This window comes from Hibiscus syriacus, unplaced genomic scaffold (assembly GCF_006381635.1).
Source record: "Hibiscus syriacus cultivar Baekdansim isolate YM2019G1 unplaced genomic scaffold, ASM638163v2 tig00110785_pilon, whole genome shotgun sequence".
NCBI classification, from domain to species: Eukaryota; Viridiplantae; Streptophyta; class Magnoliopsida; order Malvales; family Malvaceae; genus Hibiscus; species Hibiscus syriacus.
Window position 1 is genome coordinate 743,783 of NW_024062862.1, and position 20,222 is coordinate 764,004.

Sequence of the window (20,222 nt, forward strand, 5' to 3'; positions counted from 1 at the left end):
TTGGATCCAGTGAGATAAGTAGGTTAGGAAGAGGGCAAAATGGCAGAGATATTTGGTGTGTCACGTTCCTCTTTTCTATTATTATTATGGGATTAAAGAGGGTGTTTTGGGAATTCTATTGGCTGCAGCAGTGGAAGAGGGGCGTCACGGATAGAATGCCACCTCTTTATGGGTCAAATCGTCGTAGTACGTAATTGGACTTTAATTGGGAATAATATTGGCGCGGTTCCTCGCCTGTATTGAAATTACCGATTTTGTCCTTGTATTGTAACTAAATGACAATTTGTATCATTAAATTTTTATTTCTTTCAATCATAATATTGAATTTTAGTTTTTAATTTCAATTATATCATTGCAATGTTAAATTTTAATTGTGTGATGATTTAGATATATTTTTGTCATTGGAATCATATGGACAAAATGATATTGTTTATAATGAAAAATTTTACAACGCATATCGCATATCACAACGTACCACTAAAACAACGTACTGAACACACCACAAGCAAAATTGTCCTATATATGTAAATATTAAAAAGTATAATAATTTATTTAAAATTAATCATTTATTAAAAATAATTATAATTTTAATAGAATTATAATTAAATTATAATTTTTTAGGGTAAACTACATGTTAGTACCTAAACTATCACTTTTGTTCCGATTTATTACTTGAACTTTACTTTTTTCAAATCATACTTAACGTTTATTTTTATTCATTTAGTACCCTCGTCGTTAAAAAGTTAACGGCACAGTTGACGTGGTATTTTTATTTAGGTAAATTACACGATTCATCACTTAACTATCTTCTCACTTCTATTTGATTACTAAAATTTAAAAAAAAATCAAATTAATCATTAAACTTTCAAGTTACTTGTATTTAATCTCTCTTGATAACGTTAATTATTTTATATTTTAGTATGACATGACAAATTTATTATTATTAATGTCAAATAAAATTTAAAATCAAAATCATTATCATTAATCTTAATCTTAAATCTCCAAACTCCAACGTCGATCTAAACTCATCCTTAGTTTCATCTCATGAAACAAAGATAACCACAAACTCATACTAACCTTATTTTTTCTTTCATTCCCTTATCTTCCCTTGCATGAAGCAGTGTTACAATTGAGTGAAACTACACAAAAAATAAAAATTACCTTGTAGTATGTACCTATCTTCATCAAGTTCTTGTTCTTTTTTATTCTTTTCTTTTTATTTTATGATTAGGTCTGTGAAAGTAAAAAGGGGTAATTGTAATATCTCAAATTTTGGATTAGCGATTGAAAAGTATTTGTAAAACTCAAGGACTAAAAATGTAAATTTTTTAAAATTATATTTTGGGTCTTGGAGTTAGTATAAAAGTTTATTAAGCGATAAAGATCGTAAAATATTCAGATAACTGGATCGAATCAGAAGTCTTCAAAATTTTGAAGGAATGTATTTTGGGGCTATAAATATTATATTAATATTTGTTGTTAGTGGAATTTGATGTGAATTTGGAGGAATTTCCATGTTAAAGTGGAATTGTGAAATTTAGTGACTAAATTAAATTTTTGAAAAATTAGAAGGGCGAAGATGAAAATTGATATATGAGATTTTTATATTTATTTAAGGATATTAAAATTAAGATAAAAGGATGGCATGGTGGTAAAAATTATGATCCATTAAGGGTGATTTGACTTTTGGGCTAAAGTGAATTTTAATTCATTTTAATTTGGGGTTTTAAGGAGATATTTTGTAAGAAAATCTTGAATTCTCAGTTCATCTTCTTCAACCTGTCGTGACTCCACAGCCAAAAGTGTGAAATAAGAAAATGTTTTACACTTAATTCTCTACAAATTGATATATGTATTTCATTGTTTCATGCTTAAATGGTGAAGTGGGTATCTATAGTGGTTGAAGAGAAAATTATATTTGGTTGAAATAAGATTAAATTTTGATTTTAGGAGTGTTATGGAAGTACAATCAAGCATGAAAATTGATTGGAATCAAGTAGAAGTTCATGAATAAGGTTTGACCACTAAGTTTTTTCATGAAGAAATGTTGAGTTTGAAGTGTATTGATATGAAAATAAATTGGAATGGTTGAAATTGATGTGTAGGTGTTGAAATCGAGCTTGAAATAAATTTAGGGATTATTTAGTAAAGATTCAAAATATTCGGCCTATAAGAAAAATGTAACACCCCAACCCGTATCCGACCCGGATTCGAATTCGAAGTGTCACATTGACTTTTAAAACTTTGTTCTTTACAAATCCGTACAAAATAATTAAATTCATCATTTAAGAAAATAAATATAGTACATTAATAAATAAATCAAATTGTTTTCTAAAACCGATCAGAGCATACTCCATTTAAAACTTGTAACTACATGCCAAATGAATTCTATAAACATAATGCATATGTTCAATATGTTTCTGATCTGATTCTCGTAAGGAAGATGTTGACATGTCTTGCTCCCCGTTACTTCTATTCTCGATTCCCAAACCTACGTGTGAAACATTCACACACTAAGTCGATGACTTAGCGAGACATATAAAACATGTAATGAAACTATACACATATTTATGCATAAACAATTAGTGCTTTCCTCTCATACCAAAAGCATATCCTTTCATATAACCAATACACATACATATATCATTTCACAACGAGTACACGTAGAATCATCTCAATATATATATTGATGTACAATCATTTTCATTATACAAACCTGCACGTTAGTTCTTATAATTTTCTACTTTTATCTGTAATCATCATATCATGCATTACACCACCTCATAGCATATTCATTTCCCAACAAAACAGACATATGAATATATCAAGTTTATTCATATTACTCTTTAACTTCGCCCATATACATATTGAGAACTAAGATATTTGAGTACATAGAGGTTGTGTACTATGCTATCATCACAGCTCGTATAATTCCTACTAGGGGCGCGTAGAATTTGTCCGAAGGACCACTATGTCCCGAAGGACCACTATGTCCCGAAAGACCGTAGAACCCTCGACTCTTGGCATGTCAACTATACCCCTAGCTCTCATGATACATAACATGGGCATTATCATTTATATCATTTCACATATCCATATAAACACATAGTTCACTTTCACATATCACGTAGCTTATGTCGCATAACTTGTATCACATATACACATTCATATCACATGTTCATATAAGCTCATAACTTCTTTCACATGTACATGTAATCATGTAGCTTCTTTTCAAGTAGTTCATGTCACTTTTCATATCATTTATTTATCATATAACATGGCTTAATATGTTTGTATCTTTTTCACCTGATCACATCTACCTTTTCTCATATATCTCATACATAATCTCTATCATATACACATTCCTTCACTTATCTCATAATTATGTATCATATTACATAATTTAACTTATATCATATTATCATGTGTACATATATCATGGACACTAATATGTATCATATAAACATGTATTCACACATATCATTAATATATGCAACAATCAATAACATATGTAACATATCAAACATATGCTTATATTAATGAATTCATGCATTCTACTACAGGAAATAGACTTGTCACAAGTCTTATTTCCATTAAACATAATACATTATCTAATATGCACTCACCTTGGTCTCACTAAGTTCCAATCCTCTTTTATGATTCCTTTCTTACGATCGAATCTTAACTTGATGGTCGTCCCGGAACTTGTTTGTGCTCGATATCTACATAATTACACATTGATGCATATCAATATCTAATTGATAGATTCTAATCTTTTCGTTCCTTAAATTAAAAGAAAGATCTATTCTATTTTCCCCTTGAAGTGCATCGGTACACACTATAGTGTATCGATGCATTCCTTAACATGTGTATCAATGCACTACCTATGCATCGGTATACAAATACATTCGATGTTTCCATTTTAAAGGGTGTATCGATGCACTCCCTATGCATCGTGCACTCATTGCATTCGATGTTTATTCGTTGAGTGCATCGGTACCCATTGAATGTGTACCGATGCACACAGTCCAGAAATTACATCTTGAGCACGAAAATGTCTTGTTTTAACCCCAAATTCTACTTATTAATCCCTCCTATACCTTAAAACTTCTATACATATGTAAACCTTCTTATAGCACTATAACTCTACCATCTCTCATAATTCACCATAATTCTTGAATCAAAGAATTTCATCAAATTTTCCATGTGTTCTAAATTCAATTCTATCACCTCTAACTTCTTAATTAACCCATTGACAAGTCAAATCCATCCTTAGAACTTCAAAAACCTTTCTATAACAAAAGTTCATTTCTAAACTCTTAATAGAAATTCCTTTTTAATTCTTTCCTCTTAGTGTTTTAAGCTTATATAAGCTTTCTTTAAGCTTATATAAGCTTTCTTTAAGCTTATATAAGCTTTCTTTAAGCTTATATAAGCTTTCTTTAAGCTTATATAACACCCAAATAATCAAAACCAGCTTATAAATTCAAGAAAACAACCATAAAAATCTAACTTACCTTTTGTAGCTAAACTCCACGTGAAGAAGAGAAAGCAAGAAGAAGAAGAAAGCTTCTAGATATCTCTCTTCCCACGTGTTATCTCCCTAAATAAATGAGATAAAATATTCTCCAAGCTAAATTACCATAATACCCTTATAATCCTTTCATATTTACCCTTTTATCCAATATTGATATATTTCTATTTAAATCTTTGAACTTTTCCAATTTTTCATAAATTGATCCCCAAATTTTAAAAATTCTCATTTTAGTCACTGACCCAGATTTCGGGATGTTACAAAAAATTGTTGGATTTTTTTTTCAAAAAATTATTAAGGGCTTATAATGATTATGGAAGTGATCTTATGTTATTGAAATCATGTTTTGGATTAAATTGAAGCTTGAATAAATTAGAGGACCATTTTGTAAATTATGAAAATTAGAAGGATCCATGAGCAAAATGAGAAAGTTGTGGTCCCATACTGAAATTTATTATTAGTGTGATGAGACATTGAGTTTAGGATTGATTTAGAATGGTTAGACTTGACTATAAATGAATGTTGGATGATGATTCAAGCTTGAAAACAAATTGGAGACCATTAGAGGACTACTTCGTAATTTTCGGCCATAAGGAGGATGTAACACCCCAACCCGTACCCGATCCGAATACGAGTCTGAGATGTCACATAACTTTTAAAAATGACATTCTTACAAAATATCAAACCTTTGAACACATTTTAAGAAAATACCACAATATTCTATTATATGTTCCAGTATAAAAATTCAAGTCAAAAAACGTATTTATGAACAGTATTATACTGTATGAACATTATCGTGAACAGTACAAAACTTGATCATATGATTTTACAAAACACCGATTAGAGCATATCAGATTCAAATCTTTATTTACATGGCAACTACCATCCGTATTATAAAATACATTTATTCAATACTTTTCTAATCTGATCTTTGGGAATGAGAAACTGACATGTCTGCTTAACTTTTATCAATCTTCCTCTTCTTGTTACCTACGTGTGAAACAATCACACGCTAAGTCGTTGACTTAGTGAGGCATATAAAACCATATAATAGAAATCATAATACATTTCATATATCAGAATGCATACATACACGTATACTATCATTAGCAACATCAATAACATATCATAATTTCTATCACTATCATGTATTAACATTATTGTTAGCATACAAATTCATACACCTTTCATTTATCATATAATCTTGTACTTATCATTTATGTATATCATATAACACTTATATCATTTCACATAACATCATATATATGTATATATATAACACTTATATCATTTCACATAACATCATGGCATTTCAATATGTATGTATATATTCACTATCACATATATAATCATGTCATGCATATATAAACTTACTTGTATCTCTTTCACTTAATTTATCTTTCAGTGCCCATGTATATTATTGAGAACAGAGGTACATGAGTACATTGAGGTGTGCACTAATGTTGTCACTACAGCTCGTATAAATTCCCTCATGGGGCACCGAACATTTGTTCAGTATTCGTCCCGAAGGACCACTATATACGTCCCGTAGGACTACTGGATACATCCCGAAGGACTACTATACCCTCGACTCTTGGCATGCCAATTACACCTATAGCTCTCATATCATATACCATGGGCATTTATTATGAATACATTTCTCATCACTTGTTTTTTCTCTTCTGTCATATACCACATGTATGTGTAACCATGTATTTCATATCATATCACTTGTATCACATATTGCATATTCATATGTCATTTCATATAACATATATCATATGTTGCATTTCACGTAGATCGTATCATATAGCTTCATTCATATCACTATTCATATAAGCTCATAGCTTCTTTCACATATACATGTAATCACTTGGTCTATTTTCATGTAATTCTTTTCACTTCTCATATGATTTATATTCATATCTCACATAGCTCATATCACTTTGCATTGTTTCACATAAACATAGATGTCATATCTTGTTCACATATATTTTCCATATAACTCATAACATATGATTCATTTTTATTCTTATCATATATATCATCTATGTTCATGTACTTAATCTTGTATGTTCATATATCACATATTCATATCATTCATACAATCATGTCACGCATACGATAACATATAACTTATATATCTCATAGTTCTTTCACATAGCTCACTATCATTTTTATCATATATCTTATAATAGATTATTATATCATCATTTGTTTCCTTTCTACCTATTCATAACCACACTAACATGTAATGCAAGCAAGATGTATTAATACATACATGTAATCACATAACTTATATCACATAGTTCATGTAGTCATTTAGATCATTGTCTTATAACATATATCCCATAATCATACAAATCATCACATTGATCACCAATCAAATCACATTTTAGAAGTTACTCTTACCATAGTAACTCCATCATTGCTCATCGCAAGCCAATGTTTATTCAATAATAAGTACAAATTAAATTGCACTCACCTTAGCCTTGCTTTGATTCAATCCTAATCCTTTGATTATTCCGGAAATTTGTTTAGGCTTAATATCTACATAAATACAACATTCCAAACAACTATCAGAAGCTTAAACCTTAAACTTGATGTTAATAACTTAAGCCAGATCAAAGAACCAAATTCTATTTTTCAATTAGGGGGTATATGTACCCTCTGCACATACTTGAATTTTTCGTTCAAGAGGGGTATCGATACCCTTTATAGGGTATCGGTACCCTCTATCTAGAATTTGTATTTTAAGCCCGAAAATCATCGATTCTTCACTCAATTCTTCTATTTTAAACTCCTATCATGTCATTAAACCCAACCACCATTACTTAAACTAACTTATATCCATTTATTTCATCTTAAACCTCAAAATTATATTCTCTATATATAACTCAATAATCATACTAAATTTTCCATATTATCCAAACTTAATTCTAACACTTCTAACCTCTTATTCTCATAGATGACAAGTCAAATTAAACTTCAAATTCAACTTATCAACTCTATTTCAAGATTTCATTTAACAACCCATTTTCTTTAATCTATCATAACTCTTTTATCTTTTGCTTTTAAGATAACTTAAGCTTTCCTTAAGCTTAGTTATCATCTAATGATCAAAACACAACTTTTAATTCAACAAATAATCAACAAAATAGAAAACCCTTACCTTTTCCTAGCTTCCACGGGAGAAAGAAGATGAAGAAGGAAGAAGGAAGAAGGAAGAAGAGTTTGTAGATAACTCTTCCCCACCCCACGTGAATCATTCATATAATTGGGGAAAAACATATTTCTTACTAAATGACCATTTTGTCCTTTAATTCTTTGGATAATTACTATAAACTTTTAGGAAATATTTCCAATTAAATCATTGAACTATTCAACTTTTCCACTTTAATAAACAAATTATGAAATCCTTATTATTTAGTCATTAACCCGTAGTTTAGGATGTTACAAATCTCCCCTCCTTTTAAGAAAATTCGTCCTCGAATTTTCATTGCACACATTAATAAGAACATCTCTTTTAATGTTCTTATGTTATCTCCTTTATTTACTCTTTTCTTCCTTTAGCTCTTCAATCTAGAACACAAGCTCTGATTAATTAATCATATACACCTTTCCAAATTATTTATTTCAACGATATCTTATCCACCTTTTAAACTCAGACTCTTGCTCAAATACAGTACCATTCCTTTGTTTCAAAATCAAACATTGTAACTTTCTTTGTCTTATAAATTAATCACTGATATATTCATTCTTAAACTTTTGTTTTACTCTTTATGTTTCCTTAAACATATGAATCATTATCTCCTTCACTATCTCACATTTACATAATCAAAATATACAACTATATTCAAATCCACTTCATATTCGATTATCATATCCTGAAATATAAAATTTCCTAATTCCAATATATTTTTCATCTCATAATCTTGTTAGCCGATGCTAACTTTTTCCATCCAGAATACAAATTCTATCATATTGAATATCATATCCATACTTTACTTATACATAATACTATCATTTTTCCTTTATGCTTTTTCATTCATTCCATATCATTTATACTTATCATTCTTTATCCCTTTTAAATTTCTATCAATCCTTAATTTCTGTCAAACATCCAAATCCTTTAACTTTAATACACTCACTTTCACACTACTTTATTATCCAACTTATTTCTTTCAATCAAAAACATAAACCTTCATCAAACTATCCATATATATATATATATATATATATATATATATATATATATATATATATATATATCTTTCAGTCAAAATAATTCATTAGCTATTCCTTCACTTATCAAACCTTCATTCTCACTCGTCCATAATACAAATTCTTTGGTTCGAATTCAACCATTCCATTTACCTTTGTCTTATAACTGATCACTGATATTCATATTCATTTTCTTAAACCCTTCCTTGGTCTTTTAATATTCTCCAATTAACATTCATCTCTTCCACTTTATTTTGTCCATGTTGTAAAGAAACTATTATATTTCAGAACAATAAAGTTCCTTTAATACTATAATTTACAATCCGTCTGAACGGATTGGCTCTATTCTCTAGCGAGGAATACAACTAATTCATATCTGGTTTAAAGTTGAAAACCAGAATCTCTATCTTTCTTTGATGATGCTTAACTTTATGAAGCACTAATTTTCTTAATCATCTGAGATTTTTGTTCTCCAATCCTTTCATTCTGAGCTCTTTCTAGAGCTTTAACATGATTTACCATTTCTTGAAATAAGAACAAATTTAAAACAGTAACATTCTTTTGATTTAAGGTGCAAGCCTTAAACAACCAATCACATATATTCTTCTTAATCGAAATCATTTCAGCAATAAATCTACTTAACTTATTAAACTTATACACATACACATATAATTCCCTTTCTTCAAGCTCATATATTCGAGCTTCATTTGTCTTATGAACTTGTCATCGATTTACTTATTCTTGAACTGTTTTATAAACCATAACCACGTCACTTGATCTTTTAATATTCTTATGGTGACTTTTATTCACCATATTCTATCGTATCCACGTAGTAATGAAACTTCTCAATTTAATTTCTCATCTTTGGAGAAATGAACACCTTCTAGTATTATCTTCATATCATTTATCCAAAGGTCTGTAACAACAGAACCTTTCTCAAATTCACCCTTGAACTCGGGTGCACTTAACTCTATTTGATACATTCATTATATGAGTTAACAAACTATAGAATTGAAAACACATCGAAATATCATTTAACATCATGAATCATTCTCTAATCTTATACAGGCATTCCCTGAGGTTTTCGCTCTCCTCCCTGCCTGGCCAGGGCAGGTGAATGCTATTACCTTCAGGTTTATCGCCTTGTGCTTCACTTTGGAAGCTCTCATATATTCATGTGCTTATATCATTACTTCTATCACATATCACGTGTGCATATGATCATCCAATTCATATCATATAACATATGTCATTTACATAAGTTCACATATCATCTATCATATATATATATATATATATATATATATATATATATATATATATCATAAATCATTCTCATATATTCACTTATCTTATATAATAAGAATTTAACTTTATTAACAAGACAATACACTCCTTACCATATCAGATCAGAAAATTTTTCACTTTGTGTTGGCATTATACTTTTTAAAACACTTTTGACTTCGTTTTTTACCTAGAATCGGCTAAACCGTAGCTCTGATACCATTAAATGTAACACCCCAACCCATACCCGATTCGAATACGAGTCTGAGATGTCACATTAACTTTTAAAAATGACATTCTTACAAAATATCAAAACCTTTGAACACATTTTAAGAAAATACCACAATATTCTATTATATTATGTTTCAGTATAAAAATTCAAGTAAAAAAATGTATTTATGAACAGTATTATACGGTATGAACAGTACCGTGAACAGTACAAAACTCGATCATATGATTTTACAAAACACCGATTAGAGCATATCAGATTCAAATCTTTATTTACATGCCAACTACCATCCGTATTATAAAATACATTTTATTCAATACTTTTCTGATATGATCTTTGGGAAGGAGAAACTGACATGTCTTGCTTAACTTTTATTAATCTTCCTCTTCTTGTTACCTACGTGTGAAACAATCACACACTAAGTCGTTGACTTAGTGAGGCATATAAAACCATATAATAGAAATCATAGTACATTTCATATATCAGAATGCATACATACACGTATACCATCATTAGCAACATCAATAACATTATCATAATTTCTATCACTATCATGTATTAACATTCTTGTTATTAGCATACAAAATCCTACACTCTTCATTTATCATATAATATTGTACTTATCATTTATGTATATCATATAACACTTATATCATTTCACATAACATCATATATATTGTATATCATATAACACTTATATCATTTCACATAACATCATATATATTGTATATCATATAACACTTATATCATTTCACATAACATCATGACATTTCAATATGTATGTATATTTCACTATCACATATATATCATGTCATGCATATAAAACTTACCTTCTTGTATCACTTTCACTTTAATTATCTTTCAGTTGCCCATGTATATTAGAACAGAGGTACGTGAGTACATGAGGTTGTGCACTAATGCTGTCACCACAGCTCGTATAAATTCCCTCATGGGCACCGAACATTTGTTCAGTATTCGTCCCGAATGACTATTATGTCCTGAAGGACCACTATATACGTCCCGTAGGACTACTGGATACGTCCCGAAGGACTACTATACCCTCGACTCTTGGTATGCCAATTACACCTATAGCTCTCATATCATATACCATGGCATTTATTATGAATACATTTCTCATCACTTGTTTTTTCTCTTCTGTCACATACCACATGTATGTGTAACCATGTATTTCATATCATATCACATGTATCACATATTGCATATTCATATGTCATTTCATATAACATATATCATATATTGCATTTTCACGTAGATCGTATCATATAGCTTCATTCATATCACATATTCATATAAGCTCATAGCTTCTTTCACATATACATGTAATCACTTGGCCTATTTTCATGTAATTCTTTTCACTTCTCATATGATTTTATATTAATAACTCACATAGCTCATATCACTTTGCATTGTTTATAAAACATAGATCATATCTTGTTCACATATATTTTCCATATAACTCATAACATATGATTCATTTCTTATTCTTATATCATCTATGTTCATGTACTTAATCTCGTATGTTCATATATCACATATTCATATCATTCATACAAATCATGTCACGCATACGATAACATAACTTATATATTTATAGTTCTTTCACATAGCTCACTATCATATTTTTATATCATATATTATAATAGATTCTTATATCATCATTTGTTTCCTTTCTACCTATTCATAATCACACTAACATGTAATGCAAGCAAGATGTATTAATACATACATGTAATCACATAACTTATATCACATGGTTCATGTAGTCATTTAGATCATTGTCTTATAACACATATCCCATAATCACACAAATCATCACATCGATCACCAATCAAATCACATTTTAGGAGTTACTTCTTACCATAGTAACTCCATCACTGGCTCATCGCAAGCCAATGTTTATTTAATAATATAAGTATGAATTAAATTGCACTCACCTTAGCCTTGCTTTGATTCAATCCTAATCCTTTGATTATTCCGGAAATTTGTTTAGGCTTAATGTCTACATAAATACAACATTTCAAAACAACTATCAGAAGCTTAAACCTTAAACTTGATGTTAATAACTTAAGCCAGATTAAATAACCAAATTCCATTTTTCAATTAGGGGGTATATGTACCCTCTGCACATACTGGAATTTTTCGTTCAAGAGGGGTATCGATACCCCTTCATAGGGTATCGATACCCTCTTCCCAGAATTTGTATTTTAAGCCCGAAAATCATCAATTTTTCACTCAAATCTTCTATTTTAAACTCCTATCATGTCATTAAACCCAACCACCATTACTTAAACTAACTTATATCCATTTATTTTATCTTAAACCTCAAAATTCTATTCTCTATATAGAATTCAATAATCATACTAAATTTTCCATATTATCCAAACTTAATTTTAACACTTCTAACATCTTATTCTCATGGATGACAAGTCAAATTAAACTTAAAATTCAACTTATCAACTCTATTTCAAGATTTCATTTAACAACCCATTTTCTTTAATCTATCATAACTCTTTTATCTTTTGCTTTTAAGATAATTTAAGCTTTCCTTAAGCTTAGTTATCATCTAATGATCAAAACACAACTTTTAATTCAACAAATAATCAACAAAATAGAAAACCCTTACCTTTGCCTAGCTTCCACGGGAGAAAGAAGATGAAGAAGGAAGAAGAGTTTGTAGATAACTCTTCCCCACCTCACGTGAATCATTCATATAATTGGGGGAAATATCTTTCTTACTAAATAACCATTTTGTCCTTTAATTCTTTGGATAATTACTATAAACTTTCAGGAAATATTTCCAATTAAATCATTGAACTATTCAATTTTTCCACTTTAATAAACAAATTATGAAATCCTTATTATTTAGTCACTAACCCGTAGTTTGGGATGTTACAAAGAAATAATTGGAAAATTTTAATAAAAATGTCATAGGGATTATATTGGACTTAAGGATGATTTTCATGCCTTGGAATTGAGTTTTAGATCATTATGGAACCATGATAAGTTAGCAGACCATTTTCGCAAGTTTGGAATAATGGAAGGATCAAGTTGTAAGCATTTGAAAATTTAAAACACTATGCTGGAAATTAGTGATGGAATGTGGATTTTGGATTGAAATGAAAAGTTGTACATTTTAGGGGATCTATTTAGGAGTTTCGAAAAGTTAGTGGTGAAAATTACAAAATTACAATACTAATGTATTAATTGAAAAAATGTTGGATATAGTAGGAAAATGATGAATGATATGGATTAAAGTGAATTATTAAAGGATTTAGAAAGATAATTTAATAGAGTTGGTGTCGATTTCGGTTTAGTAAGAAATTAGTATCTAACGTACATGAATAGTATTTTTAGAATTTTATTTGAATTTGAATTTATTATATTAGTACGAGTACTAATATATGTTTAAAATTATATATGTCGGGAAATCGATTGACATGTAGATCGTGACCAAAAGCAAGCTTAAAGTGAATTAAAAGAAAATGATAAAACCCGAGAATGAAATGATTGTAGTATTAAAGCTAGTGAGGCAACAGGCGAGTGCAACTAACTTTTTATATAAAATGATACGAGGACGATTTACGATGAGTCAACCTCAATCGATCAGAAAAGAAAATGTTTTTTAAATTGTATTTTAAAAATACAATATTTTATATTGTTTGTTTTATAACATGTGAACATTTTAGGTATGAACTGTCCACAACTGATTTTTATGAAATTTTTATTTATATTCGATTATATGGATGTTTTATATGGAGAACAATATATAATTTTGAATTACGCCCATTGTATGATACTGAGAGTTAGTGGTACAAATGACATGTCATGAGGTGGAATGATTACTGATTATTGATACTTGCACTATATGTGCACTGTGGGTTCACGATGTTGTGACATTGTGAAATACATATCGGATTACTGGTACAATGATGATGTGTTTTACAAAACATGTACATTACTGTTACTGGCACTGGAAGTGCAAACTGTTACTGATAATAAAACTGCAAAACAATTCGCACACTCGTACTGACTCACTACCATATATTCCCATGATGATACAGTGGGCAATAATACGAATTGAAATAGAGTAGTACATAATTGATTTTACACAGTACTGCTAACTGTCAGACTGTTTAAGTAAATTTTTTATTACGGGTTTTGAAATGACAGTTAAATTTATAACTTCTAGTATATGCAAATAATTTTATTGATCGTAATTGGATTTATACATGTTTAATTTTAATAATATTTTTATATGATATCACTTGTTCTATATGTTAAAGTTTATCTATTTCCTTATGTTGCCTCACTAAGTGAAAGACTTAGCGTGTGATTGGTTCACACGTAGGTATTAAGCTAGCGAGCAAGGTAGAATGCGTACCAGCGTCATTCTGGGGAAATCAAGTCCGACACCATAATCAGTAAGGACATTATATTTTGTTGTATTGTAGTTAGTGACATGTATATTAATGAGGTTTTAGTTGATTTAATATTTACATTAGTTATATAATTATTTATAAAATAATATCTAAAATTGTTTTAAAATAGGTAATATTAAGTACTATAAATAAAATAAATGAATAGTACAGTATTATATTATGTTTTTAAATATTTCATTATTATTTTATGTGATTATTAGTTTTAAAATTAAAGAAATGCATTTTAAGATTTTAAAGAACCAAAATTTTAACATTTTCAAAAAAAAAATATTTTATACGTTTGGTGTGATATCTTTAACTCATATGCAGTAACGTATATGGGTTAAGGCTGTTACAATAATACTGCTTTTGTTTGGTTGGTGATCTAATGAAATGAATTATCTTCATTTTGCCTAAAAATGAGAGAAAGTGCAATAAAATAAGTATAAACAGAAACCTATATTTTTTGTTTGTTTTGTTTCATATTCTTTTATCTCTTCTTTATTTAGTTTTACTTTTTCTAGAACTACAACATTTTAAGAGGAAATGAGGAAACATGGATGACAACTTCCTTCTCATCCACTTCATGCGTTTTTCCTTTTATTGTTGATGTGTTTATCTTTATATAAAAAATTTTTGAGCTTTTTGTTGTTTCAATTATGATTATTGAGCAATGTTTACATTTTTCTTAGCTTGTCTCTGTGAAGGTGATGGTGGTTATCGTATTATTGACACTTAAATTTGTTTCTATGTATTCACTTATTTTTGGTTCGCAAACGTTTTTCAATGGATTCTTATGTGGTGGTCGGAGGGTGATGTAGGTGGGGTTGGGGTTGGGGTTGGGGTTTGGATCAACGATTGGGGATTAAGGGTTGGATTAAAATTATAAATTTTTATTTTTATTTTAAATCTTATTTGATATTAAATATTAATTAATTTATCATGTCATACTAAAAAAATAATCATATAGTCTGAGAGGATCAAAATGATTAAATTCAAAAAATTTATATTTTAGTGATCAAAATAGGAGTGAGAAGATAGTTGAGTGATGAACTGTGTAGTTTACCCAAATAAAAAAATAACACGTCAGATGTGCCATTAACTTTTTAACTGCGGGGTACTAAAATGAAACAAAAAGTAAACTTTAGGTATGATTTTGAAAAAAAATGAAAGTTGGGTACGAAAACGAAATAAAGAAATAGTTTAAGTATTAAATGTGTAGTTTACCTACTTTTTATTAAAAATATCATGAGCAATTGATTTTCTGGCGAATTGAAGCGTTATATGTTGTAGCAGTTGATTTTTCGGAGAGTGAAGGTGGTCGTCGACGGTGACTGATGCTGATGATCGGTTCTAACTTATATAACTTAAAAATATTAATTCTAAATAAATTAAATCACTTAAATTAATTATTATTTTTTAATTAAAAAATATAATTGCATTATAATTAAATATTAATAAATGATTAATTTTAAATAAAATTTTATACTTTTTAATATTTACATAATAAGGATAAATTTGTTTGTAGTGTGTTTCGGTACGTCGCTTTAGTAGTAAGTTGCGGTATGCAGCATGTGTTGTAGACTTATCTTTTATGATGACTATTGATACCTAAAATGATATAGTTTTAGACATTAAACTTTAGAGATATATTAATTTTACTATTAAACTTTTAAATAATTTAATTTTGATACCGCACTTTTCTACCTATCATCGATAGGTAATCATCATCTGTCGCCGATTATGTTTCGCGACAAAATTGTTATAAAAAATCCAAAATATCTGCATTCCATTTTTTTCACTTCATTACTTAACAAAAATAAAATAGGCCACCTCACGACATCATTAAACAGGGCCTTTAGGGTTTTGGCGAAAATGGTTTTATGAGGGCTAAACTGGATGAAATTAAAACTTTAGGGGTTCAAGTGGTTGTCATTTTCAATAAAGATCTCAACTGATATTTGCATTATTCTACGAGGGTATGTTTGGTATTTAAGCCTAGAAATAGCCGTTGCCTTCTATGAAAATAGCCGTTGCAGCGCTCTCTAATAAAACCTAGATATTCCTTATACTCGGATTAGAAAACTCCGCTTATAATCTTTCCGGCATCATTATTAAACTCCGTTGATTCCTTCATCAAACTTTTCATTTCTCGATCGAACATATCCGGCTCCTCTCGCATAGCAAATCTCTCTATTGTTTTTCATCTTTAACATTCTTCATTTGATTTTGTTTCGGTTTATCGTTTTTTCTACTAAGTTTTTATTTGAATTTTGCAGGTTCCGGGCTGTCAATCTATATAGTTTTCCCCCGATTTTACCTGACTATTTCTTGCAGGATCTTAAATAGTTTATTGCTTTTTTTGTTTCTCTTTTATTGTATATAACTCTTTTTTTTTTGGATACTTGATACTATGGATGCTATGGACGCAGGATCTTTGAATTCTTTTTCAAACTTGACGGGTCAATCTAGATGGCCACTTCAAGAACAGGTTCTCCTGAGAAGAAATTCTTCTAAAGAAAATGTAAATATTTGAACTAATTATGTAGGGTTTTATTTAATTTTAATGATTGCAGATCCGGGTTTTCTTGTTCTTGATTTGTGGATTTTGAATTTGATACAAGGGATTATAGATAATCGATTCTTCATTTCTTAAATTGATTTTATAGAATAGATTTGATTAAATGAAGTCCCTTTTTTAACCTTGGAATTGATAAACTAGACTTTGTAGAGACATTAAAATTGAATGTGCTTCTATTTAATATTAATGATGTCAACTAAGGGTTGATTTTTAGGGTTTCAGTTCTTCATTTCTTAATTGATTTTAGAGAATAGCTTCGATTAAATGAAATCCTTTTTTAACTTATGAACTGATACGCTAGACTTTGTACTGACATTCAAATTGAATGTGCTTTTATTGAACTTTAATGATGACAAATCGGGTTTAATTTTTAGAATTTCGACTTGACAAAGGCTTTCTAGATAATCATTCATTTCATTAATTGATTTTAGAGAATAGCTTCGATTAAATGAAGTTCTTTTTATTTAACTTATGAACTGATAAACTAGACCCTTCAGTGACATCCAAATTGAATGTGTTTTGGTATTACCAGATGGACAGATTCATACCAAACCGTTCAGCAACGGACTTCGATTATGCGCATTGCATGCTGACAGGATGGAAGGTCAAAGAGAATGAATCAGTGTGCTCCCCTGCCAGGGAGGCCTACAGGAAGCTGCTGGCTGAGGCTTTGAACATGAACCGGACCCGAATTTTGGCTTTCAAGAATAAGCCACCAGAACCAGTTGAACTCTTCCCTTCTGAGAACTTGACTTCAGTTCATCTGACCAAATCCGCAAAGCCTAGAAGACACATTCCCCAGGTAACTAGAGTATGTCATGCACTAGTTCAGGAAATTTTGGTTCAACTGACACTAATGCGATGTGATTATTATCATTTTGATTCTTCAGAGCTCCGAGAGAACATTGGATGCCCCTGATCTCATTGATGACTTTTACCTGAATTTATTGGATTGGGGTAGCAGCAATGTGCTAGCAATAGCACTTGGAAACACTGTGTATTTGTGGGATGCTTCAGATAGTTCTACCTCGGAACTCGTTACTGTTGATGATGAAAATGGACCAATAACAAGTGTGAGTTGGGCACCTGATGGTCGGCATATTGCTGTTGGCTTGAACAATTCTGAAGTACAACTATGGGATTCGGCTTCCAACAAACAGGTTTGATTTCATAGACCATGCTGAAATATTTGCAGCTTCTTATTTTTGTTCTTCCATTGTTTAATCTGACACTGATATTTAACTTTGTTGCTGCAGCTGCGAACTCTGAGAGGTTGTCACAGATCAAGAGTGGGTTCTATGGCATGGAACAATCACATTCTTACAACAGGAGGAATGGATGGTCAGATTGTTAACAATGATGTGAGAATTAGATCTCATATTGTCGAAACATACAGAGGACACCAGCAAGAGGTTTGTGGGCTAAAATGGTCAGCTTCCGGACAACAACTAGCCAGCGGAGGCAATGATAATCTTGTTCACATATGGGATAGGTCCATGGCATCTTCGAATTCACCAACACGATGGCTGCACAGGTTGGAGGATCATACTTCAGCTGTCAAAGCCCTTGCTTGGTGCCCTTTCCAGAGCAATTTGCTGGCCACTGGTGGAGGTGGTGGTGATCGAAGCATAAAATTTTGGAACACACATACTGGTGCATGCTTGAATTCAGTTGATACAGGCTCTCAGGTGTGTGCTTTGCTGTGGAGCAAGAATGAAAGGGAGCTTTTGAGTTCTCATGGATTTACGCAGAATCAATTGACACTTTGGAAATATCCATCCATGGTGAAGATGGCAGAGCTAACCGGTCACACATCTAGGGTACTTTACATGGCTCAAAGCCCTGATGGCTGCACAGTGGCTTCAGCTGCAGGAGACGAGACATTAAGATTCTGGAATGTTTTTGGGGTCCCAGAAGTGGCTAAAACTGTTCAAAAAGCGCACCATGAGCCATTCTCTCAGGTGAACCGTATCCGATGATAAAGAAAAGGACTAGGAGTTGAACCATGGTGTATCTTGAACCCCAACTCTACCAAATGGTCCAATTGTGTAGTTCCTTCAGAACCAGCTTCAAGTTCTCCAATGGTAGTCAATTCTTACCTATCTTGCTTCAAGTCTTCTTTTTTTCTGAACATTAATTTGTTAGAAACATATGTATACATAGTTTGAGTGAGTTCATACTAATTGAAAAACATTTAGAAGTTCCATAATTTTTTTCTGATGTTTAGTGATTTTCCCAATGAAATGTGTTATTGTTTAGTGATTTTCCCGAGGAAATGTCTTATTCTTGGTTTTATTTGAGCAGGAATGCAGGACGATGAGGGATGTTAGATTCAGACAATATTTAAATCATCTAGAACCTGAACCATGGTGGGGTCCCTTGAACCCTAACTCTACCTAATTGTTTAGTGATTGGTTTTTATTTGAGCAGGATGATGAGGAATGTTAGATTCAGACAATATTTACATCATCTGGAGCACATGTCACTGTGGGAGGCATAGAAGTGTGGTGGATTCTTTGTTTTGAATAAGCCCTTTCTTCAATACGAATCCCAGAACTGTGAGTAAAGTTGTATTACAGATTTTAGAGATCAACTATTCTGTTGTCATTATCCTTTTGTATCTTATTTTGCAGACAAATGAATTGGTGGTTAATTCTAGTCTTCAAATGAAATTGATAGGTTCATTTGATTTTGTTACAAATAAAACGATGTATATGTTATGAGAAAGATATGCATTGTTTGCAGAGGGGACACCAAAGGCCTCTGCCCTTCCATCCCATGGATAGATAGAAAGGAAGGGCAGAACTTTGGTTTTTTCATGTTGTCGAAGAGTTGAACAATGAAAATAGATAGAAATGCAGTGGTGGGGGATTGTTTTGACTTGAAATTTTCAACACAAATTCAATTATAAAACATTTGCACTTAAAAATC

The 20,222-nt window shown here is 30.5% G+C and overlaps 1 protein-coding gene across 2 annotated transcripts; it reads left to right on the forward strand.

Annotated features, from left to right (window-relative positions):
• The first annotated feature begins 16,915 nt into the window (after positions 1-16,915).
• On the forward strand, positions 16,916-19,947 carry LOC120140503 (cell division cycle 20.2, cofactor of APC complex-like). Of its 2 annotated transcripts, none has more exons than XM_039155483.1 (5): positions 16,916-17,234; positions 17,824-18,093; positions 18,182-18,451; positions 18,548-19,378; positions 19,731-19,947. In XM_039155483.1, the coding sequence occupies exons 1-4, from the start codon at positions 17,124-17,126 to the stop codon at positions 19,268-19,270; spliced, it is 1,374 nt and encodes a 457-aa protein (XP_039011414.1). In that variant the 5' UTR covers positions 16,916-17,123; the 3' UTR covers positions 19,271-19,378; positions 19,731-19,947. The 2 variants fall into 2 exon arrangements, with proteins under 2 accessions (XP_039011414.1, XP_039011413.1); XM_039155482.1 differs by lacking the exon at positions 19,731-19,947 and adding an exon at positions 19,596-19,666 and having other exon boundaries at positions 18,548-19,375.
• The last annotated feature ends 275 nt before the right edge of the window (positions 19,948-20,222 follow it).

What these genes read in the sequence shown, in the direction of transcription:
- LOC120140503 (XM_039155483.1), top strand. Translation starts at nt 17,124, where the DNA reads ATGGATGCTATGGACGCAGGATCTTTGAATTCTTTTTCAAACTTGACG. An exon ending in GAAATTCTTCTAAAGAAAAT is followed by an intron (nt 17,235 to 17,823) that starts GTAAATATTTGA and finishes TGGTATTACCAG; the next exon opens with ATGGACAGATTCATACCAAA. An exon ending in CTAGAAGACACATTCCCCAG is followed by an intron (nt 18,094 to 18,181) that starts GTAACTAGAGTA and finishes TTGATTCTTCAG; the next exon opens with AGCTCCGAGAGAACATTGGA.